Source organism: Nylanderia fulva, unplaced genomic scaffold (genome assembly GCF_048542155.1).
Source record: "Nylanderia fulva isolate GAGA-0341 unplaced genomic scaffold, ASM4854215v1 Scaffold48, whole genome shotgun sequence".
Classification (NCBI taxonomy): domain Eukaryota; kingdom Metazoa; phylum Arthropoda; class Insecta; order Hymenoptera; family Formicidae; genus Nylanderia; species Nylanderia fulva.
In genome coordinates this window covers 627685-652569 of record NW_028190565.1, presented here as the reverse complement: position 1 = coordinate 652569, position 24885 = coordinate 627685, and the positions used below count along the sequence as shown (strand labels likewise).

The 24885-nt window shown below is 31.7% G+C and overlaps 6 protein-coding genes across 7 annotated transcripts in view; 3 read left to right on the top strand and 3 right to left on the bottom strand.

Moving 5' to 3' along the window:
- Smox (Smad on X) overlaps positions 1–10498 on the bottom strand; it is a 37954-nt gene extending 27456 nt beyond the window's left edge. Inside the window, exon 1 of the mRNA XM_029312602.2 lies at positions 9844–10498. Within this exon, the coding sequence (XP_029168435.1) occupies positions 9844–10046 (203 nt within the window). The 5' untranslated portion in view covers positions 10047–10498. The remainder of the gene's footprint in view (positions 1–9843) is intronic.
- Positions 10499–10951: 453 nt separating this feature from the next.
- LOC114938666 (uncharacterized) lies at positions 10952–15350 on the top strand. The gene is made up of 7 exons (XM_029312684.2): positions 10952–11281; positions 11576–11708; positions 11785–13476; positions 13674–14034; positions 14135–14424; positions 14502–14613; positions 14839–15350. The coding sequence occupies exons 1-7, from the start codon at positions 11269–11271 to the stop codon at positions 14959–14961; spliced, it is 2724 nt and encodes a 907-aa protein (XP_029168517.2). The 5' UTR covers positions 10952–11268; the 3' UTR covers positions 14962–15350.
- A 90-nt stretch (positions 15351–15440) lies between these two features.
- LOC114938667 (large ribosomal subunit protein eL20-like) lies at positions 15441–16640 on the bottom strand. 2 transcript variants are annotated; one of them, XM_029312685.2, is made up of 3 exons: positions 16555–16640; positions 16144–16323; positions 15441–15853 (listed from the first exon to the last, which is right to left on the bottom strand). In XM_029312685.2, exons 1-3 carry the CDS (start codon positions 16570–16572, stop codon positions 15518–15520), a joined length of 534 nt encoding a protein of 177 aa, XP_029168518.1. In that variant the 5' UTR covers positions 16573–16640; the 3' UTR covers positions 15441–15517. The 2 variants fall into 2 exon arrangements, with proteins under 2 accessions (XP_029168518.1, XP_029168519.1); XM_029312686.2 differs by having other exon boundaries at positions 16506–16627.
- A 74-nt stretch (positions 16641–16714) lies between these two features.
- Positions 16715–17958, top strand: LOC114938669 (large ribosomal subunit protein eL20-like). The gene is made up of 3 exons (XM_029312687.2): positions 16715–16799; positions 17077–17256; positions 17547–17958. Exons 1-3 carry the CDS (start codon positions 16782–16784, stop codon positions 17880–17882), a joined length of 534 nt encoding a protein of 177 aa, XP_029168520.1. The 5' UTR covers positions 16715–16781; the 3' UTR covers positions 17883–17958.
- A 339-nt stretch (positions 17959–18297) lies between these two features.
- On the top strand, positions 18298–20185 carry LOC114938672 (F-box only protein 44). Its single transcript, XM_029312691.2, has 4 exons — positions 18298–18371; positions 18855–19418; positions 19503–19661; positions 19750–20185. Exons 2-4 carry the CDS (start codon positions 18861–18863, stop codon positions 19939–19941), a joined length of 909 nt encoding a protein of 302 aa, XP_029168524.2. The 5' UTR covers positions 18298–18371; positions 18855–18860; the 3' UTR covers positions 19942–20185.
- in (inturned planar cell polarity protein) lies at positions 19813–24830 on the bottom strand. The gene is made up of 11 exons (XM_029312688.2): positions 24330–24830; positions 23924–24227; positions 23540–23812; positions 23319–23390; positions 22988–23238; positions 22809–22898; positions 22389–22716; positions 21947–22284; positions 21245–21573; positions 20801–20967; positions 19813–20692 (listed from the first exon to the last, which is right to left on the bottom strand). Exons 1-11 carry the CDS (start codon positions 24482–24484, stop codon positions 20222–20224), a joined length of 2778 nt encoding a protein of 925 aa, XP_029168521.2. The 5' UTR covers positions 24485–24830; the 3' UTR covers positions 19813–20221.
- Positions 24831–24885: the final 55 nt, after the last annotated feature.

The following is a 24885-nucleotide window of genomic DNA, read 5'->3' as shown; positions in this document are numbered from 1 at the left end:
TAATTAAATATAACATGTTAAATTTACAAATAAATACTAATATATGTAATATAGGAATAAAAATTAACAAAAAAATTTCTTCAATTATTTTTTGCAAACTGATATTTTTCAAAAATTTTATATTTAATTTTTTCAGTCTAAATAGATATTTAATAGTGGAAAGAAATACACCTAGTAGAACGTGCTCGTACACAGATACGTACACTGAAGAAAAATTTGTTAACTTGACTAACCCTTTTAATTCAAAATTATTGAACATATAAAAATATTTTTTATTAAATATAACATGTTAAATTTACAAATAAATATTAATATATGTAATAATAATTGTATATAAGTAGGAATAAAAATTAACAAAAAAAATTCCTTCAATTATTTTTTGCAAACTGATATTTTTAAAAAATTTAATTTTTATTTTTTTCACGTCTAAATAGATATTGGAAAGAAATACACCTAATAGAACGTGCTCGTACACACATACATACACTGAAGAAAATTTGTTAACTTGACTAACCCTTTTAATTAAATATTATTTTGTTAATTGAACATATAAAAATATTTTAATTAAATATAATATTAAATTTAATAAAATGTATATTAAATACTAATATATGTAATAATAATTATATATAAGTAAGAATAAAATTTAACAAAAAAATTCCTTCAATTATTTTTTGCAAACTAATATTTTTAATAAATTTAATTTTTAATTTTTTCACGTCTAAATAGATATTTAATATTGGAAAGAAATACACCTACACAGAGAGAATTTTCTTTACCCTGAAAATCATGGTAATCGTGAGACAATTTGGTATACTGGAAAAACAATTATTAACTTGACTAAAACTTTCAACTAAATATTATTTTACTAATTGCACATATATAAAAATATTTAAATTAAATATAACTTAAATAGTAAATCTAACAAAACGTATATATTTGACTTAAATATTAAATATATGTTCAATTAACAAAATAGTAATTTAGTTGAAGTCAAGTTAACAATTTATTTTCAATCTATTGAAAGAATTTTACAAGTTTCTCTGATTAATATTTACTACAATAAAAAATATTAATATCTATCACAATAATAAGATGTAAAATATGTTCGATTAATTTTACTATATGTACACATATTAATATTTTCATATTGTGATAAATTTTAATCAGAGAAACTCTTATGAAATTCTTCCAATATCATATACATAACTTAAATATTATATCTAACAAAATGTATACATTTGACTTAAATATTAAATACATATTCAATTAACCAAATAGTAATTTAGTTGAAAGATTTAGTCGACCTTTATGAAACCCTATTGTCGAATATGATCGACTTCGCATTCAATTCTTCCATCAATAAACGGATACCCCAGGCAATTTTAAAAATGTGTCAGAACTTTTTTTCTAATAAATGCAAAGAGCTTTTGTAACTGGAAACCTCCTAAAACACTGAAAATAAGCTATTGATTTCAAATACATATGTATTTCAATAGTGCCATTAACACCATTTGTTTGAAACAAATAAATATTTATCTGTTTTGAAAAAGGATCGGATTTCTTATATCAAATAACTATTTTTTTCACGCCAAATTAATATTATTAGTTTCACACAAATGGTGTTAATGGCACTATTGAAATAGATATTTATTTGAAATCGATAGCTTTTTTCAGTCAATATGACGAGAAAGACTTCTCAGCAACTGATCTAAAGAAATTGTCGACGTGTAAATAAAAAAACATGCAGTTGGTACTCGAGTATTTAAGACAACTTTAAATATTAAAGATGCATCAAAATTTTTCTTCGCCCGAAATAAAATGCAAAAAATATTTGTATATTAAAAAAAATCTATAAAACATAACGAGAAAAATGCTCAATATTCAACAGTTGCTATAAAAAAATTGCAGCTGCTATATATCAAAAATACAAAGTTGATACCCGCATACTTTATTGAAAGGTGAAAAATTTGATATTAAGATTAAAATTGCCTATCATTTGGTGTGTTTCGACGGTTCTATGACCTTTTATCTCCCATTTCTTCATCTTGAATACACAAATACGATCATGAGCGTCAATCGTTTCTTTTACCGCAATTTCGAATGATGAATAATAAATATGAATAATATAAAAAGATGCGCGATACGATTTTGAATTCAAAGATTATTAATAAACGTCGATAAAAATACATTGAAATTTGAATAAATTGTCAGTAAAAATGTATAAATGTGTGACTAACAAATAGAAAAGAATTTCTATGCGCTATTAGAATTAATAATCGAAAGAATAAAAATTGCTTAGCGGTTCTGAGTTGTCTCTGAGTTGTATCGAGAGTTTAAATAAGCTATAACTGTGGTTAGTCATTTCTTTCTAGACTATAATCCTATCTTCCCAAGCTATAATATCACAGTTTCGCCAAAATGTACTCTAATATATTTAATAGATATTTATGTAATAGACATTTTTTACACATTTATTCATCTATTATTATTTTTACTATTTTTCGATTATTTTCTATTATTATTCCTTACTATTTTTTGGTTATTTATCCATTATTATTACTTACTATTTATTTTATTAAACCTGACGCAATCCAAGATTGTCAAAAACATTCAGAAAAAATCAATTTCGCCAAAACGTACTCTATTTATTTATCTATTATTATTTTTACTATTTTTCTATTATTATTCCTTACTAATTTTTGATTATTCATCCATTATTATTACTCACTATTTATTTTATTAAACCCGACATGATCCAGGATTGTCAAAAAAATTCAGAAAAAATACATTGTACGTATATATATGCATATTTTACACTGTACAAAAGAAAAAGTGAGGGTGCGATCGATAGAGACGCACAACCACACGCGAGTACAATAAAATAATAACATCCATTTTGCAGATAACCTTATCTACGAATTCCATTCGCGATAACAGAATTGCGAGAGAAGTTCGATTAAAAAAAAAAAAAAAAAAAAAAAAAAAAAGAAAAAATCCGGCACTCAAGAAATAAAAAAACTTCAACTCACGTGTAACTTCGGCTGCGCGTCAATCAGCTGTGAGCATAAAATCACTCCGCTTCGTTTGACAGTTCAGTTCGGTCCTTCCCTCCCGCGTGACGTTTCGATCCACGATCGACTAATTGACGTAACATACTATCTTCTCTCTACGTCATCGCCGTCTCTTTCCGTAAAAAATCCTGCCGGTTTCTCGCGCGTATATATTTTCGTTCGTTACGTGTTGTATATATCCTTGGATAACGGAGAGAGATCCTACCTTTTCGCGAGGACGAGGAGGCTCCTTTTCCTCTCCCGCTACCGGATATCCTTGGTCGACAACGACGAGAGGCTCGTCATCGCTCTCGCCAGGCAGGCCAGGACTACCACTACTATTAATAAAGTTGTCATGCGGTACGCACGCCGCAATCGATTCCCGTATAATGGCTTCGACCGTATAGATATACCGTATATATATACGTAACGTCGGCGCGCGAGCGGAGCGCCACGTGATACATCATTCCGATGTGTACAGGGTGTTTCTAAAACTCTCAGAGATTCTCAGGGCGTACTCTAGGGGTCGAAATAAAAAAAAAAGTCCCTGCAAACATGGCTTCGCAAATGCTTTTACTCCGAGTTGTAGCTCCCTAAACAGTTGGGAAAAAATCGAAAAATAAGTATTATTACTTATTATCAGGGTTCAGTATATAAATTAATGATTTTTTTTTAAACTAAGTTAACTGAAGTTATATCAAAAGTTAATTTTTAAAAATATTATTTATATTAAATTAGAATTTCGTTTGTTAATTCTTTTAAAATTTATAATAACAAATAACAAAGAAATTTTGATTTTTATATAGAAATATATTTTTTGATAATTACAATTGATGACAAATAAACATAAAAATTAATAATACTTTGATTTTAAAACAATACTAATAAAAAACTTATAACTTATAAAAAAACAATGATGGTATTCAAAGATAAAAAAATTTAACTTGGGAAAAGGAGTTAATAAGTTTAAGGTCAAAAATAACTAGTTGAAGTTAAAAATTGATACATTTTAAATTAACTAAGATAAGTTAAAAGTTATTAATCTTTTAACTTTTTTAACCTTTTAACTAATTATTAATTAGTTATTACCCAACTCTATTATTTATTATATATTTTATATTATATAAGTTATATTTTATATTATATAAATGTATTATTATTATATAGTGAACACTTTATTTTTATGTGGTTTTGACAATTTGATTTGGTTTCCGATTTTCTTATTTTGACTCCTATAGAATAGGCTTTAAAAATTGCTGACATAGTTTTAGGAACATCCTGTATACCACGCAGAGAATTTTCTCTTAGAATTTACCTTGAAAAAATCATGGTAATCGTGGAACAATATTGGAAGAATTTTATAAGAGTTTCTCTGATTTATCACAATAAAAAATATTAATATGTACATAGTACATTTTACTATATATGTACATAATAAAAATTAATCGAATATATTTTATATCTTATTGTGGTAGATATACATATATATATATATATTAAAGTCACTTAATTTACACAACTTCTTTCAAGTTTAAAATTTTTTAAAAAAGTTTATTAGAATTTTTATTTCGTAGAAAAAAAATGATACCAAATATAAAAATGTTGGTATCCAGGGAGTGACAGAAAATGACGACACAATCGAAAACAGTATTGTAACTAATAATAAGTACATTACTAGAAAGCACCCTATATAAAATCTTCAGATTGCATGTGCGACTTCCTTAACTTTGACAATTGGTGAAAAATATATCGAAGAAATGACGTATAACATAAATATATAAAAAAATATAAAAAAATGTAATAATAAAATATATAATAATAATAATAATCATAATAAAATATATGTATAATAAGAAAAAAAATAATCATAAAGCTAAAAATATTTCTCGTGTTGATTCGAGGAATAGAAATATCAAAAAAGAAGAAAGCATCGTAAGTTATCTCGTAGGTTTGTGGCAATTATAAATGAAACGAGATCTAGTTATATTTGCGCTCTTGTAATAACGATTACATTATGATTTACGATTCATAGATACTTTTTCAAGCTCGAATCCTGATTAGATCGCGACGAAGCGATATGAGAAATATATAAACATATGTCAGACTATTCAAGCAAAATAAAATTTTAATATCTTTTACGAAGATTTATATAATTTCATGTTCGTTGATGGAAATTAAATTACATTTTACAATCGTCAATAAAAGCGACAATTATAATAAAAAATAAGCTCGCAATTATTCGTATTTCGCAATTATTACGCGAATTTATAACGTTAAATCTCAAGGTATACGGTGAATATTTCATGTAATCAGTTAATAATATAAATTATAATTGCAACAATTAATTACTACTGTGCGAGATACAATATTAATTTCGCGTTATATGCGCTCTTCGTATCCGCATGATTATGACACACATTTTGTAATATATCATTTTGAAATATATATATATATATATATATATATATATATATATACCAATTCAGCAGAGATAAACGATAAGCCACATTGAATTTCCAAACGCGTACGATATCTTTAATCGATTGAAAATTCGACTTAAAATAACTTTTATATGGATGTAAGAGAGAAAAATATACGGTATATATTATAATATAGTCAAATATATGCTATATATATATTATAATATATTATAATATATTATAATATTATTATATAATTCGATTAGAAAAAAAATTTAGAGGAAATAAAAATGTTAACTTGACTAAATCCTTCAATTAAATTAAACACATATAAAAATATTTAAATTAAATATAATTTAAATATTAAATCCAACAAAATGTATGTTTGACTAAAATATTAAAACATATTCAATTAATAAAATAGTAATTTAGTTGAAAGGTTTAGTCAATAAATTTAGTTAATAAATTTTGATCAGTGAGAATATGCAATTTGCAAAGAAATGCATCTCTCAAGAGATTAGAGATCATGGTCAAGTATCTCGATCGCTATCAGTGTGATAATCACGCTTGTCTTTTTCCGCGTTGCTTCACGTAAATGTGGAAAAATAACGAAGGCGACTACTAATCAAGATTCTTATCTCGATAATTGAGTTCGTGACGATTTCATTTTTTTACGCTCCACGATCAGTTAGAAGCTGCAGGTTCATTTTACACCTGGATAACCATCTTTCTCATTCCGCGACTGTCCACCGTTTTATTATATGTATATGTGTGCCGGGTTTCATAACTCTTTAATTAATCAAAAATCATCTCCACAATATAAAAAAAAAGTTTAATTCTTTTTATTTCCCCAAGAATTTGAAATTAATATTGACCTGAGAATTATTATCAAACTTTTCACTGATTATTATACGTACATAAAAAATGACTTTTTATTTTTCCTTCGATATTAAAGACTACTTTTACTTGATATAAATTTATATTATATTTTATAATGTTATTTATATAATTATTAATGTATATAATATTTATAGTAACAAAATTTATATAATATTTATTACGAAAAAAGGTTCTCCACGAATGAGATAATTATTGATTTGATAGAATTTCGTGAAAAATTATTATTTTTTTTAAATCTTTGTGTATTTCGTTAATAATTTTTTTCCGAAAGGCTACGTGAAAGACATACATATACACATACACGTTCGTCTGTAACAGATACTGACGCGAGGAATTAAAACGGCTGTTGCGCGAATTAATTGCTATTTATCCCGTGACGTGAAACGAACTGGGAAAAGCGCGCTGAAGAGCTCGATCGCGTTTATACGCTTCGTCTCGTTCCGAACAAAATAATATATACTTTCATAGCAGAACAGTATCTCTCCCCCATTTCCGTGTCATATATAAAAGCCAGATGGTCCAGATCGGGCCAAATATGAATTATCGGGGAATATTTAACATAAGTGAAGAGCATTATTCGATTAACAATTATTTCCTATACGAAAAAAGTATCTAAAAGGATTTTCAAAAGATTAATAATATAATTAATTGCTTTTCGACCGGAGAAATATATAACAATATTAGCTGAGAAAAAAAGAACGCACATTGAAAAAAAATTTAACTTTACCCTTCTACTAAATATTATTTTGTTAATTGAACATATTAAAATATTTAAACCTGACAAAACGTATATTTGACTTAAATATTAATGTATGTTCAATATTAACAAAATAGGTAATATTTAGTTGAAAGATTAAATCAAATTAAATTTGTGTGCGCGCTCTTTCTATTTTATTCCGGTTAATATCGTCCTTCGTCAAATTTAGTCGGAAAGCAATTAATTAAATTATCAATCTTTTTAAAATTTTCAAAGATATTTTTTATATTAATTTAATTTAATTTAAATTCTTTTGAAAGAGGTTTAGTCAAGTTAACAAATTTTTTGGTCAATTTGCACATGAAATTCAAAGAACGATTCATCATCGACACACAGAGAAAGAGAGAGAGAAAGGCGGATTAATTGTAAAATTACTGCGAATGATTATTCCAAGTTGGCGCGAAAACGTTCGGAGAACGAGGAGAAAAGAAAACATACTTCGCGTTACACTTCGCACTTCTCGCATACGAGTGATTATACATTTCGCGAGCGATTGATAAACGCTCATCCGCCTACGCAGCTGCGTTTGGAGCTCCTTTGAATGCGAGTTAAGGAGATCGCATTTGCGTCATCGTCGTCCTCGGAAACGATTCCTGATCGAATTCAATAGAACGAATCCTTATCGAGATCCTCAATGACAGACATGTATATTTGCACATGTAACGATGGAATTTCAGTTTCTTAATTCGATCCGTGTCCTATAATTTATCTCAATTATAATAATAATATTAAATATTAAATATTTTAATATATTAAAATATATGCATTATTACACCGCACTGTATTAAATTGCCATTAAATTATTATTGCTATTATGTCATTACATTATTATCGCTATTATTGAGATATTATGTATGCATGTATTTTATCAGGTACGCTAACGTCCGTCTAATGCTGCAAATGCACTATTGTTTGTACATATACACCTATTGCCAAATATTGTCTATGTTTATTTTATTATCTATATATGCACAATGAAAATTACTATTATTATTATTATTGTTGTTGTTGTTGTTGTTGTTAATAATATCAAATTTCTATACAAATAGAAGATGTACGAAGATAAATTATATGCACTTTATGGATAAATATAACATTAGAGAAAGTAAGCAAATAAATATTAAGTTAAAAAATATTGTTTACATATATTACTGAAAAAAGTTGTAATTCTTGACTAAATTATTCAACTAAATAATATTTAATAATATAAAAAAATAATATTTTGTTAATTAAACATATAAAAATATTTAAATTAAATATATGTATAAAACAGATTAAATCTAACAAAACGTATATTAAATACTAATATATGTTCAATTAACAAAATAGTAATTTAGTTGAATGGTTTAGTCAAGTTAACAATTTTTTTAGTGTATAAATATATATTAGAATGTGTAATAATATATGTTAGAATATACAGGGTGTATCTAAATAAAAAAATTAAGGGGGATTTCTTATATAAACATATACTCTCATATCCTTCCTTGAAGACACTTTTCTAAAGAGGGAGGTAAAAATTAAGTTTTTTTCTCACATTTCAAACGAATTAAAAAAATGAAACTTGGTAGAGATATTTTTCACTAATAAAAAGGACATTTATTAATATTTTTTAAATCTTGTGAAACTAACTTTTCTTTAGAAAAGTGTCCTCAGGGAGGGATATAAGAGTATACATATGTTTATATTAGAAACCCTCTTTAGTTTTCGACAAAGAATCACCTGGTAAAATTTTTCGCGTTCTATATTATATGCATATATATTTTATATAGAATATGGAATACATATTATATATAAAAATATATATATATTAGAATATATAATATATTAAATATTATATATATTAAACATGTCAATAAAATAATAAATCTGCTCCGTTTTCGAGTGAAGAATTTAAGAGACCGAATCGGTCGCAGCGGGAAATCTCGGAGTAGACTAAAAAAAAAAGAAGCGAATACTTAATCCCGAATCATTAACATCCTCTGTATCTTGTCACTCACGCGATGAACAGAACTCTAACTCTTGCACGTGCTTACAACACAATGACACAGCAGTGTTTACGTTAATGTGCCTGCGTTATCGGCGTTATCGCACCTCGACCGGCCTAAAACGTGACGTCTCTCGCGCATCTGTCCCATTGTATGCCGGGATACGTGCATACATGCATACATACATAGACACATGGAAGGAATAATACGCGCGACGCACCGCATCCTCTCTCTCTCTCTCTCTCTCTCTTGTGAGCAAGTGACAGACAGACGGGCGAAGCTTGTCGCTTATCGTCTCGATAGGGAGACGCGTATGAATTTATTATATATATTTATATATCTCCTCGGCACGCACACGCGAAATGACGCGACGATCTCTAATAAGAACGGAAAAGTGCCGTCTCGTCTCGGCACTCGCGACGACATATATATATATATATATATATATATATATATATATATATATACACATATATACATATATATATATATATACATATATACACATATATACATACATACATATATATATATATACACACATATATACATGCACATATATATATATATATATATATAGATGTGAGTGCGCGCGCGCGCTTTCTTTTCTTCTCTCGCTTCATCCTTCTCTCTCTTTCGCCGCTCGCGGTGATTTTTCTCTCTATATAGACATATTCGTCAGACGCTTATATATATATATATATATACATATTTCTGCACGCACATACCTTGGTATAGTGATGCACTTGGTGTTGCAATTTTGCGAAGTGATGGCCCTCTCGAGCTCCTCGAGGCCCGCCGACTTCTTCAGCTTCTTCACCAGACTTTTAACGGCCTTCTCGCTCCATTTGTCCTCGCTCTCGGCCTTCTTCCAGCCCAGCAGCCGCTTGACGATAGGCGGGTTAAAGCTGGGCAGCATCGAAGTCATCATTTGCCCTGGGACGAGCGCGGGCGACCCGCATCGGGGCCGCTTCGTCGCGGAACGCGCGGATACACGTAGAAAAAAAAAGAGAGAAAGAGAGAAAGAGAGAGGGAGAGAGAGAGAGAGAGAATATTAGATTATATTATTATTGTTATCGTGCGCGCGAGACGGTTCCCTCTCTTTCTCTCTCTCTTTCTTTCTTTCGCGGTGACACGTTCTCGAACTCTCTCGCCGACGAGTTCTGACGGCCGCGCCGAGTATCCGCGATCGACGACGACTTCGCGATCCCGGCGTATTGTCACGACTGAACGACGAGACCGCACTCCTCTCTCTCTCTCCCTTTCTCTCTTTCGCTCGCTCTCCGGCCTGTCGCTATCTTCACGCAGACGGCGAAAATTTCGTCACGACCGCCATAGTGCGCTCTCGGCACTCACTTCGGCCCGGCTCGTCCCGCGTCGACAATCTTCGGCCGCGGAGCTACAAAAGTCTCTAGATGCGCGCCGACTCGAGAGTCGCGCGCATGCGCGCGTATTATGACATTTAACTTTTTTTTTCTTATCATATAATCATCCTTCTTGATTTTGTTATTTATTTTATTATATTTATTTATAATATGTAATGTTATATATTTTTTATAATATTGAATATTATATTTATTATAATAATAATAATTAGAAAATATTTAATAATTTATATTATAAAATAATATAATTAGAAAATATATAAAATAATGTAATTATGTAATATATTTAAAAAAATATTTGGCTGACATCGAGTCATTGTCACTAGAAAGTCAGTAAATGTTGCGGTGACGAATGTCTACATTCCGATTGGCTAATCCAGTTTGTCCAATGTTTTTTCATGAAAACTGTACCAATACATTGTATATAGTGACTTTCTAGTGACAAAATAACGTTGCGTTCCGAGCATTCCACGATACATGTGATGGACGCTTCTATGAGTGAAAAAAGCTTGGATTATTCATATTCGTGAGAGACCTTGTAATTAGGCGTATATCTAGAAAAGAGGAGTTATTTGACTGGAAAAAATAGTATTATGTATCAAATCTGTAATGCAAAGTTTAATATGAAACTTGTGCAAGTTGAATGATTTTAAGTTATTGTTATATTAAATATATAGAGCATGTTAATTTAACGATTAATCGATGCAACATTTTTATTAGTCATTGTGATAACAACTATATTTTTGACTATATTTAAACACAGATGCAATGGGTTTTGAAGGTGAGAGAATAATTATTTATATTCTCGCTTAATTGTGATTTTAATTTTGCTAGAGAAATTTTGTATATTTACTCAATCTAAATACGTAAATATACGTAAACAAAAACACTTGATATCTGTATATCTCTACATAATTTAGATGCATAACTTTATGCATAATTTATATTCTCTTTTTATATATGCAATTATATAATATTTGAATTGCATAAAAATAATATAAAATTTAATACTTTTATACAGTATAATCATCTTGCAGAAATGGTATATAAGTAAAATGTTTTTGGTTTTTTAAAGACGAAAGAAGCGATTCAGAAGAGGAACATGATAAATCTAGAAGTGCTACTCCAGATTCACAAAAATCAGGCAGTAATGTAGCGAGAAGCAGATCCAAATCAAATTCTGCTAGTCCCAAGTCTTCAGCACCTAGGTAATTAATTTTTGTCGTACTTGCTTGTTTCATTTGATCTGCATTTCTTTTTTTCAACTACGACTAAATATTTTAGATCTAATCAATCCTCTCCAGCACGTAATGGATCACCAGCTTCTATTCGTTCCAATGCAAGCTCCAGGAAATCTTATTCGAGATCACCATCCAGATCACCCTCGCCACACAGATCTGTTTCGCCAGCCAGAAACAGAAAAAGCACATCACGATCAAGATCCAGATCACGTTCTAAATCTCATTCTCCTGAACCTAGAGAGGCGAGAAATGGTTCGCAATCACCAGCGCATTCGCATCATTCTGCAAAATCAGGCTCAAGGTCTCGAAGCTCTTCTCACTCTTCATCCAGAAGTTCTCCGGCAGCATCGAGGAATAATTCACGTTCCAGATCTAGATCAAATTCGATGAAACCCAATGACGCTTTATCCAAACGCGACTCGCCCAAGACAAACTTTCGATCGTCCTCCAGGTCTCCTTCGCCCCAGGCAGTTTCCAAATCGCGATCTCGTTCATTTTCTCGATCGCGTTCCGGCTCTCCAAAAACGTCAATCCACTCACGTTCTCGATCGGGCACTCCCAAGTCTTCCCGGACAAAATCCCGCTCAAGATCCAGATCAGCTAGTCCAAAAGAAGTTAAAGCCGGCTCAAGATCGAGATCTCCATCTGGATCGAGAAAGGGTTCTCATTCACCCTCGGCAAATCGATTTCCAATGACTGCTAGACAATCACGATCACGATCACGATCAAGATCAAGATCAAGATCAAGATCGAAGTCACGTTCCGTGAACGGTTCTAGGGAAGGTTCTCCAGACTTGAGGAAAAGTTCCCGTTCAAGATCTCGTTCCAATTCCGTAGACCGAAAATCTAGATCGAGATCTAGATCGAGATCTGCTTCCGGGTCCAGGAAGCAGTCGAGGTCGCCGTTGCAGGAGGGACGAGCTTTATCACGTTCGAAATCCAGATCCTTATCAGGTTCGAGGAAAGGCTCGCGTTCGAGATCACGATCCAGATCGCAAAAATCTGGCTCGAGATGCAAATCGAGATCGGTTTCGGGATCACGTAAAGGTTCCGTATCTCCGGCACATTCGAGGAAGAATTCACGCTCCAGGTCTCGATCCAGCTCGCGTTCCAGTAAAGGATCTAATAAATCGAGATCCCGTTCGGTTTCGAGGGCCTCGCGTTCGCGATCTCGCTCGGGTTCCAGAAAATCCGCATCGAGATCAAGATCGCGATCCCGTTCAAGATCGAAATCCGGCTCGAGATCGCGTTCAGGTTCGCGTTCAAAGTCACGGTCAAGATCGCGATCTCGATCAGGTTCTAGATCCAAGTCACGTTCGCGATCAAGGTCACGCTCAAGGTCAAGATCGCGTTCGAGATCGCGTTCAAGATCGAGATCTGGATCGGCCGCTAGATCCAGACACTCTTCGCGTTCTAAATCCCGATCTAGATCGAGATCTAGATCGGGCTCTGGATCTAGAAAGTCCAGAAGTCCCAGCAGAGATTCAGAGGGAATGGTTAAAAAACGAAATAGAGTATTATCGGATTCTGAAGACGAGACTGATGAAACTAGAGCAAAGAAACGTACAAGACACGAGTTGTCAGATTCCGAACATGAAGATGAGAACGAGAAGAAGAAAGATGACGCACAGGAGGAAGCGGGTGAGGATCAGGGAAATAAACAATTAGACGATGAAATTGTTAATGAGCAACAAGATAATGAAGATTCTGACGATGGAATCATTGGTGGTGGAATGTAAGCATATATCTAAATTTTTCTAGTTTCTATATAATAATTTAATAACTAAATTGTCTCCTGTTTAATATATATTAAATTTCATGTATATTAAAATATATATCTTTTGCAAGAGACGATTTATTTTCTAAATTGTTATCATTAAAAACATAAAAATACAGTCAAAAATAATTATTAATCAGATATAATGTTTTCAGGGATGATTCATTATCCGATTTTGATCGCATGTTGGCGAAAAAAAAAGAAGAGCAATCACGTAGACGTAAACGTAAAGATATTACTATCATTAACGATAACGATGATATTATAGCACAATTATTATCAGACATGAAGGGTGCAGCTGAAGAGGATAGAAAGTTGAATCAACTAAATAAACCTGCCACGAATAAGATTGCCATGTTATCAAAAGTATTATCACAATTGAAGAAGCATGATTTACAATTGGCCTTTTTGGAGCACAACGTGCTGTCAGTTCTCACCGATTGGTTAGCACCAATGCCTGACCGTTCGTTACCGTCTCTGAAAATCCGAGACAATCTTCTGAAGTTATTATGGGAGGCAAGATTATATAACATAAATTTGCACGTATTAAATAAAAACATTTTATAATATTCCATTACTTATTTACTTAGTTAATAAGCATATTATGTGTTTATAGTTTCCAAAAATTGATCAGTCTTCGCTGAAGCAATCCGGTATTGGAAAGGCTGTGATGTATCTTTATAAGCATCCGAAAGAAACAAAAGAGAACAAAGAGCGTGCTGGAAAACTGATCAACGAGTGGGCGCGGCCTATCTTTAATTTATCCGCCGACTTTAAAGCGCTGTCGAAGGAGGAGAGAATGCAGAGGGATCTGGAGCAAACACCTCAGAAAAGAAGAAAAACCGAGGACGGAGGATCCTTCCAGAAATCGCAAGATATTAATAAGGCTTTAAAAGGAGATGCCAAGTATGTCATCATTGATATAAAAATCATGTCAATAATTAATAATTGTTCATTTAACTCTTCCTATCTTACATTTGCAGGCCATTAAGACCGGGAGATCCTGGATGGGTAGGAAGAGCCAGAGTCCCTAGACCATCTAACAAAGATTACGTTATACGACCCGATTGGAAATCAGATGTTGATATTAGTAGGGTATGTGCTCCACTTATCTATTTCACAGATTCCAAAGTTATATGCAATATTCAATATAATGTGCATATACAATAATGCTTATAATTTTAATATTTATTTAAACAAATATATAAAAATTCTGTAATTAAGCTCATTTTTGTGAAATATTTTTTTAAGTGTTACTACAAATTCTCAATTATTTTTGATTCTTCACAATTATATATCATGTCTTATTACTTTGCACAGAGTACTAAGAAGCAAATGAGTCGATTTGAGAGACACATGAAAAACTATATGGATAGTAAACGTATGAAATCCGCAAGAAGAGCAGTAGATATATCTATAGAGGGTCGTAAGATGTCTTTATAATACATACATCTATACATTTCTTATATAGTTGTTTGTATACGGAAATAAAACTTGTAACAATATTTATTGTTACTTAAATCGTGATTGTGCATGGAAAATATGACCTAATTTAGTTTTTACATGTCTTTCCAACTATTACACATTTATTTTTAGACATAGAAAGAATATAGTTTCACCTTGTCAAAACTCAATCACGGTCTATCACATTGTGCAATTTTATTTCGAAGACAAGATAAGAAATAAATGTAATTTTGATTTTTTTCAATTTTGACAAACAAAAGAGATGTTGTTTTCAGACAATGCATTGATTATATTAAGTATGCAATGTAATGTATTATTTGCAGCTTCTGTGTGTCTGGAGAATCAAATAAAAATATAATGCAATAAAATTTATCCGCTTCTTATTTTCCAATTGTATAACTGATAATATAAGAACTAAAAATATACGTATAATGCATATATAATTGAACACATGACAATAAATTATATCAAATTTTTATTTTTTGCAGAATAATACACGCTTAGAGTTACAATATAAAACACTATTGTAACATGTTTACAGGAAATAAGTGCGCGGTTTTCGCACACTGAATAGCGGCATACGATTTCTGTTATGGATTCTCTTCGGCAATGGAAATTTGATCTTAGAATCGTGGAATTGCTTTACTTGGGGTCTGCGACAATTTATAGCTTTTACCACTTCCACCTTGATTATCTGTATGGAATGGGCTCGCGCGCGATGACGAGCACCCATGTCCCTGTAACACTGCGTTACAGCTCCACTGACAGAGAGATCTCTATATTCCCTGTACATGTTATGTGTACCGGAGCGAGAGTCGTATCTCAGCCAAATTCCAAAGTTCTTTATCTTTACAGGTGTCTTCTCTGGGATCTAAAATAATCAAGATTCTTAGCTTAGATTATAGGAATAAATCAATCATGTGCATTGTTGCATTATATTCTTTTTTAGCCCTTATCGATATTACATAAGCAGATGCATAAGAAATTTCGTTTATTTTCTTATGTATACAATTATTTTATATATATATATATATATACTTTATCAATCAAATTTCTTATGTATATGTTTATGCACTATGGAAGTTTATGTGAATGTACTTTAAATAATAAGATGAACGCAATATGTTTATGATGTATTATACTGTATATTATTGAACATACTTGCTTGAGAGACACTATTTCTCCAGTAGATTTCTTGAACTTTTTCAATTGACGCAAAAAGTACCAAAATCTAGATTTGGCCACTATAGCATCAGGAGCAAATATTCTCATTTTATAAAGAGGAGTGGTCTTCTCCTTTTCAGTAGGAAGCTTTCGCCCTATCACCTCATATTCCTTCAGCTGAAAGAGAAATAAGAAGCAAAATTATTTTCCAATTCAGTCTACATTTATATTATATATCTGGTATTTCTATATTTGTAGGTTATGTTGCAACGAAAATCTTGATTTAAATCTGCATTTTTTAATTTTACGTAAATTCTAGATAAATATTCGAATACTTCGAACAAGAGAAAATAATTTACGGCATTAATTTTTGTTTGTTCCTTCTGTAAGATTGTCAAAATCACTCACATCCCCCTTGGCTTTCATCGTAACACGTGTATCGGAGACCAAAATCAAAAGAACAGACCGGAAGAGAATCCGACCGCCATCTTGTTGCACGAACCAATCTTCACACTTTTCGTGCTGATTGGTGGAGAAAATTACGATTCGGAATATTTCGCGCGTGCGCGGCTTGTTGTGAAACTTCTCTTTCCGGTCTCTTCTGGTTCCTAACCTAAAAATACAGGACATACGAGATGAAAGCCAAGGGTGAAGTGAGTAATTTTGCCAATATTTACGTGAGAAATGAATTAAATTGACATCATAAATCATCTTCTCATGTCTAAAATGCTGAATATTCTCTTGAATTTACATAAATATGTAAATTACAGGTCTAAATCTAGATGTTCGATGTGACATAACCTATAAATATGCATCTATGCTTGTATTTAATGCATATGCTTATACATATATCGTTGATAAATAAATAAATAAATGAATATTATTAATTTGGAAATTAGAAAATAATTTGGTTTTTAATTTCTCTTTTAGTTGAAGGAGTACGAGGTGATAGGGCGAAAGCTCCCTACTGAAAAGGAGAAGACCACTCCTCTTTATAAAATGAGAATATTTGCTCCGGATGCTATAGTGGCCAAGTCCAGATTCTGGTATTTTTTGCGTCAATTGAAAAAATTCAAAAAATCCACTGGAGAAATAGTGTCTCTCAAGCAAGTATGTTCAATAATATACAGTATAATACATCATAAACATATTGCGTTTATCTTATTATTTAAAGTACATTCACATAAACTTTTATAGTGCATAAACATATACATAAGAAATTTGATTGATAAAGTATATATATATATATATATAAAATAATTGTACACATAAGAAAATAAACCCAATTTCTTATGCATCTGCTTATGTAATATCGATATGGGCTAAGAAAGAATATAATGCAACAATGCACATGATTGATTTATTCCTATAATCTAAACTAAGAATCTTGATTATTTCAGATCCCAGAGAAGACACCTGTAAAGATAAAGAACTTTGGAATTTGGCTGCGATACGACTCCCGCTCCGGTACACATAACATGTACAGGGAATATAGGGATCTCTCTGTCAGTGGAGCTGTAACGCAGTGTTACAGGGACATGGGTGCTCGTCATCGCGCGCGAGCCCATTCCATACAGATAATTAAGGTGGAAGTGGTAAAAGCTATAAATTGTCGCAGACCCCAAGTGAAACAATTTCATGATTCTAAGATCAAATTTCCATTGCCGAAGAGAATCCATAACAGAAATCGTATGCCGCTATTCAGTGTGCGTAAACCGCGCACCTATTTCCAGTGAATACTATGAAATGTGTTTTGTATTATGACACTAAATATATTATTCTACAAGGAATAAAAAAAATAATATAATTGTTTATATATAATTTTAGTTTGCTGTCCCTATCTTTTAGTTGTATATACATTCAAGGATAATTTGAAAAGAAATTAGGAGAATTTTAAGATTTTTGTTCACAAAAATTGGGAATATTTATATAAATAATACTAAATACTGCATATATGAAATAGATTTACACAAATGTATATTTTTTTTCATTAAAAATAATTTAAAATATTAATAAAATCCATGTTCGAAAATTTTATTTCGATTTTTATATATTATTAATGCAAAAATTTGAAATTGAATTTTTAAACATAAATTCACGAATATAAATATTTTGTTAATTATGACTCATGAAAAAACTGGGCGTATATATCGTTAATATATACACATTAGTCACTATACCTAATAAAGAACGATTCTGTCGATTCTGAATGCGGATGATAAATCGTAAGTTCGTCGCTTTTCCTTTTATTTTTAATATTTCGATTCAAATTTCTTTATTCAAAATAATAAATAGAATATTCGATGTAGCAGATATTCTGCACGCTATATTTTACAGATACATATTTTTGATTTACATCGAATATATGTAAACTGTAAATCATTATATAGTGATTAGAGGTTGTGTCGCCATATTATGAAAACTGCCTAAAAAAATGACCGTGAAAATCCCACGTGACAACATGTTCGAATTTCTGGGTCGGGAATTTAAGATAATCTGTGGAACGTTGCGTCTCGTGACGTGTGAGAAATTACATTGTAACATTTTTACAAAGCACCGCATCAAAGGCAAGATGCGGGGAGAATGACACACTTCCTTCCGTAAACGTCATCTTACAGCTGATCTAATGTCAAAACAACGTCGGCGATATCTATTGACGTTTTCCGTCTTATGTCAACATATGTCGTAACCGAGTATAATTTTGACAGATAGCCATGGGACAGTCGCACGACACGATCGTGGATGCTCCACGTGTGGCCTTCGACGAAGAAGGTGACAACGGGCTGGTGATCTGCGACAGATACGTGCCGCCCGAATTGCTGGGCGAGATCTTCTGCCGGGCTCACCTCAGGACCCTGTTGAACTGTCAGTTGGTGTGCAAACGCTGGAGGACGGTGATACAGAGCTACGTCTGGCGCAAGAAGACGGAGCTGGTACTGGGCAAGCCGTTCCCGCGCCAGGCCGAGGAGATACCCTGGCAAGTGTTCTACCTCACGTGCAAGAGGAGACCATTCGAGAGGAATCTCTTGAGGAATCATTCCGGAGGACAAAAGATGAAGCATTGGGAGATCCTCAGCAACGGTGGCGATTCGTGGAGAGTCGAGGTTCCACCTGCAGGTGTACTTGAATTACCCTTAACCGAGCCAATATTTGGAGGGAAGCAGGTCTGTTTCGCAACGTCTTATCACAATTGTACCAAGAGGCAGACCGTAAATCTACTGGCAAAAGGATTCCATCCATATGTTCTGGACGTTTTGCAGCCCCCCATAGAGGTATTGCGATTAGTTATTTAATTCAAAATGTTCTATGAAGTTTTAAGAGAATAAAAGTATGTAAAAGTTATAATGTTATTGTAGGTGAGCGAATGGTACAGCTGTCGATGGGACTGTCCAGCGATGTATGAATGCCAGATTGAACTGTTAGGACTTGAAAACGATCAGAAAACAAAGAAAGTCTTAGATAAGTTTCAATTTCGTGATACTTTAGAGGGGGACAAACAGAACAAATGGCTACATGTGAGTACTCATAGAATAATTTGAAGTTTCAATGAGTTTTCAAAATGTTATCTTCAATTTGTGTTGTTTTTATATGCTCTTCAAATAGATATCGCATGTATTTAAAAACTATGGACATGGTTTGAGAGAGATTAGTTTTTTACATGGTGGAATGGACAATTCATTTTGGGCAGGACATTACGGTAGCAAAATGGCTGGGGCGTGTATTAGTATAAAGTTTCCTCCAGCTACTACACATATTTATGGAGAATGGATCAAACAACTCAAGATGAATATATAATATAACATAATGTATTATATAAAACAATAAAGATGTTATAATTTCGAGCAAAATAATATATAAAAAATGTTGATGTGTATATAACATTTTGTAAGGAAGAGTAATATATTAATTTAAAATAATAAAAACTAATTTTTCTGTAGAATTTATCTACTATCAAATCGCGCGAAAAGATTATTAGATACTAATGTATACATAAGAATTTTTTTTTTTTTTTTCAATAAAATAACTCGTTGGTCGAAGAGACATGTGTATTTTATTTAGATATCCAATATAAATACTACGAATGTAACTGGAAGGCTATTTCGATTAAATTTTGTGGCGCAGAGTCTTGATGGCACACATACAACTCCTTTGGATGAGGACTCATGTAGAGGCGTCCAATTACCCAAAATATTACGTTTTCCCACTCGAATAACACCCCATGTTCTTTAACAGCGATTAAACTTCGATTGATGGCGGTTTTCTCTATATCCTGACTCAACATCTTCTTAAATCTCACTGTATTATGTAGCAGTCTGTGAATAACTTGTACACATTTGTTGAAATTGACAAGAATCCTGTTGTCCTTTGATGCACTTTGAATTGGTATCGACGACAATAGAATCCCTTCCACTGTATCTAAGTGAACATAGTGATATAAATAATTTTTATCACCAGCAGTTAATTTTTTCGGTATCAAGTATTCTGCTTGATTTAATAAATTCTCCCGTATGTTGGATATATCCATTGTGAGTACATGACTATCGTTCTGTAAGAAAATCCATAGATTTGTATTTATTATTCAAATTTATTCCTTATACTTTTTGTATAAATTACTTGAAAATTATTAATCGTTATTACTGTTTTAAAAAGTTACCTTGTATATGTCGATATCTGAATCACTATCATCAGAGTACCTCGATGCCGAATTGATCTTCTCTCTAGTTGCTCGTCTTCCAAGTATAGGCATTGCCTCGTCGCTCATTTCGCTCACTCCACCTGTCCCTTGACTGAGCGAATCTTCAGAAGTGTGTAAAGAGTACACTAAATACATAAAGACAAAAGTACTTTTAATAAGTAAAATAATTAAAATAATTAAAAATAATTAAATAATTTCAAAAAAGAATTAAGTAATAAAAACTAATTAAATAATTATTTAAAATGTTTAATTTTTTTACAAATTAAATTATAATTTAATTCTCTGTATTATAACGTGTACACTTTTGAATATATTAAAGTAAAAATTGATAAAGGTGAGAAGGAGTAAAATATATGACATAGAAAATATTGAAATTATGTACTTCTACGTGTTGTAACTTACCGGAACCTGAGATCATAGGACTTTCTTCAGGACTACGTTTTTTCAAGATAGAAGGCAGTTCTTGCGACTTTTTATTAGTAGTAGGATTAACATTTTGCTTAGGCGATGCAATTTGTGCGTCGGACGACTTTATCAAACCAAGGAGATTCTCCGTTATACTGAACGATGCTTTTGTCGTTGTATGTTCCTCGTACGGTATTACTTCCGGTCTCGTATTAGATGTAATCCACTTTGAAGCTAAAATTGTAACTCCAATTTTTTGTATGTGCTTTAGTGTCTCTTGAGCTTCTTCTACGTAAAATACATCCGGACCTATCGCGTCATTATATCTAAATGGGTATAATAACTTAAATTAGAAAAATAATAACATACAGGGTGTCCCATAAGAAATTGCTAAAACTAATTAGCTGTCATTTTTTTAATGCGTGCAGTTATTGAGAAAACAAAAATTGTGTCAAGAAAAGGAAAGTCTACAGTTTTTAATGGATACAAATAAAATGTTTGTATATCTGTTTGTGTGATTTTATGTGATTATTAACATTTTTTTCATTACTTTTTATCAATAAAATAAACTGGTATATAATCATTTTATTTATATCCATTAAAAAACTGCAGACTTTCCTCTTTTCAACACAATTTTTGTTTTCTCAATAACTGTATGCATTAACGTATAAATTATAATACATATCTAAATATATTTACTTTGCAGTACATCCTCCGGATTCCAACAGCACCGCTAATAAATCGTGTCCATATCCAACGACCAATAAAAACCATTTTCCATTAGGTATTAAAATTTGATCGCTATTGCTACATTCAACGTTCCCGCGATTGCAAGATGAAGGATAAATCTGCTTCCATAGAACAAGACATTTCACTTGTTCCTGATTCATCAGATTTAACAGGCCGTTGTGCCTCAGAAACGAATGCACGTCAATCAAGTCTTCGTGAGGCAAATGAGATCCCAAAAGGTGGCATTTGTGATAAATGCAACTCCCTAATATAGTATATAATCTCTGACAGTCCATGGGATCCTCGTTCTATCAAAATATATGCGTTCAATTAAATCTTCATTTACAATACAAATAATTTTAACACAACGTATTTTATCATTTAAATTACTCAGTTTAAAGAAATAATATACCCAGTCTCTGTAATCCATAGCTTCCATTTCACTTAACGCTGCGTCTATTTGAATCTGCGCGTCTCTCGGTAGCTGTATAAAACTTGCAACAGAGAAAGCGCTTCTGAATTTAAAATTTTCTATATTTTCTGTACTATCTTCCGATTTTGACAGATTTTTTCTTGCATCGGTATCTTTGATATTCATTAATCTGTGTATAAATAAAGTGAAAAAATGATCCAAGGAGGATTGATTTTTTGAAGTAAAACACTTTGTCAATGACTGATAAGTAAATTCTAATGTTCTGACAATGTCCTCCGTAATTTTGATAGCTTCTTGAGAGGTACAGCTGAAAAGCAATAAAATTTACGTTATAAATGCTTATATATGATATGCTACTCATATTCACACAACTATATTGTGTTCTTAAGCAAAACTTACCATTCATCAGGTAAAGCTATTAAAAGCAATTCATCATCACAAGATGTATATACAACATGTGTTTCCTTCTTATCTATGGTGATAGTGGTACTGAAAAATTAAAAATACATGACACATTTGCCATTTTTAACTTTTCTAATTAAATATTTATACTGTAATATATAAATATGTATGTATACCTGATGGGTTGTAGGCTCACTATACTGGGTAATAAATGATTAAGAGTTATAAAAGCTCCTCTTGCGGTACATAAGGAAGAATTTTTAATTTTGGATCGCGGAAATGTGTACAATACACCCTGCAATTCTTGTCCTACTTCCGAAAGATCTGTAGTCTTTAAATATATTACACCCAATGGATAATCCAACAATGATTCCATCAAGGAAATACTATTTCCTCTATTTACTAAGTATTGGGCTAATACTGATTGCTAAAAAATATATAATCCATAAAATTTTTATGGTAAATATCTTTGTCTAATTGCTGCATTTATATAATAATTCATTATACTTTTGGCTCATTTATTCTTGATAGTTTTGTGGTAACATCAATTCCAGCTACTGTTTGCAATTCTAATATTACCTGCAAATAAAAAATTTTCATATTTTTAAGGAAATTTTAGAGATAAAGAGAATTATAAATTTACAATTTAATATTATGTGTTTAATTGTATGATAGATTGGACTCTTAACAAATTTATTAAATTCTTCTGTCAAACTTATAAAACTTACGTTTGATGGCGAGGTAATTTCAGATAATATCTGATCTAAATTTTGAAATGTAACATTATTCGAATTGACACTTCGTAACCAATCTCCAATTTTGATATCTTTATTCTTCATAGCTTCACCATCAGGTATAAATCCTGCTACCATAACTTTGATATTATCTGAAAAAGCTTTTGGTGTGATGCCAAAATATGCTTCGCACAAGGTTGCTCTTCTTCCCAACTTATGTCTTCTTTCCGGATCAATCCACAACGTAACTTTACGAATTTCTCCTGCCTTAAATAATTCAAAAAAATTATTTATTATTATCTTTTTATATTTATTATTATATTTATAATTATTTATTTTTTCAAAATACTTTTCTTATCTGATGTAATCAATCGTTACCTGGAAATCTTGAAACGTGACTTCCTTGTTTCCATCTCCCTTCTCCTGTGCAACTGTGTTACTTGCAGCAGTGCTATTGTTGATCCTCTTATTTCTCATGCTCCATCGCTTACTCTCTTTGCGTCTGATCAGACGGAACAATTTGCCAGCCCTCGTGCTACGACGACGTGTCAGTTCAGGCTGCGGACTATCGTCCTTATCCTCCGAAGTTGGACGGTCGGAATCGAGCAGACTCTCTTCCACGGATTCTATGTAAAATACTTCTCCGTTGGGTTCAATCTCCGATTCCCATTCGACCAGAGAACTGCAATTGCCAAATCTCAAGTCACAAGAAAGAACATATCTTTTCTATTAGGACAAATCTTAACTTGTTACATTTAAACTTGTTAAGCTAATCTAGTTTCACCTGTCGGTATCGGAGTAATACGATCCTGTGCTGGAACCGCTGTCGCTTGCCCACCAGTCGTGATCATCTTCGTTACAAGTATCCGTAGAATACGACTGATTAGAACGTTTGTATTTAGATTTTAATGGAACATTTTTATTTTCTATTTCGCTCATGTTTTGTTGAAAAATGAATTTGCGACAAATGCAAGTCTTATAAAGCTCGAGTTTCAAATATTAAATATTATACAATAATATTATATCTTTCTGACATTTGAAATATCATATTTTAATATCTTTTAAGCACATATAACAATTATTATTATTAATTTTACTTGCGCTCATTCATTGTAACTGTAGCAAAGTAAGCTCAGAGCCTACCTGTTGCTTACATGTGCACCTGTGATAGTAACATAATATACCTGAAGATAGTTTGTGTGATAGGTGAAGAGAGAAGAGTGGGGATTCCACACACCTTTCACTTTACATATGTGTATAAAGGAGATTATATATATATATATATATGTGTGTGTGAATTTAAATAGTAAGACAGATAGATATTTAAATAGATTTGTAAA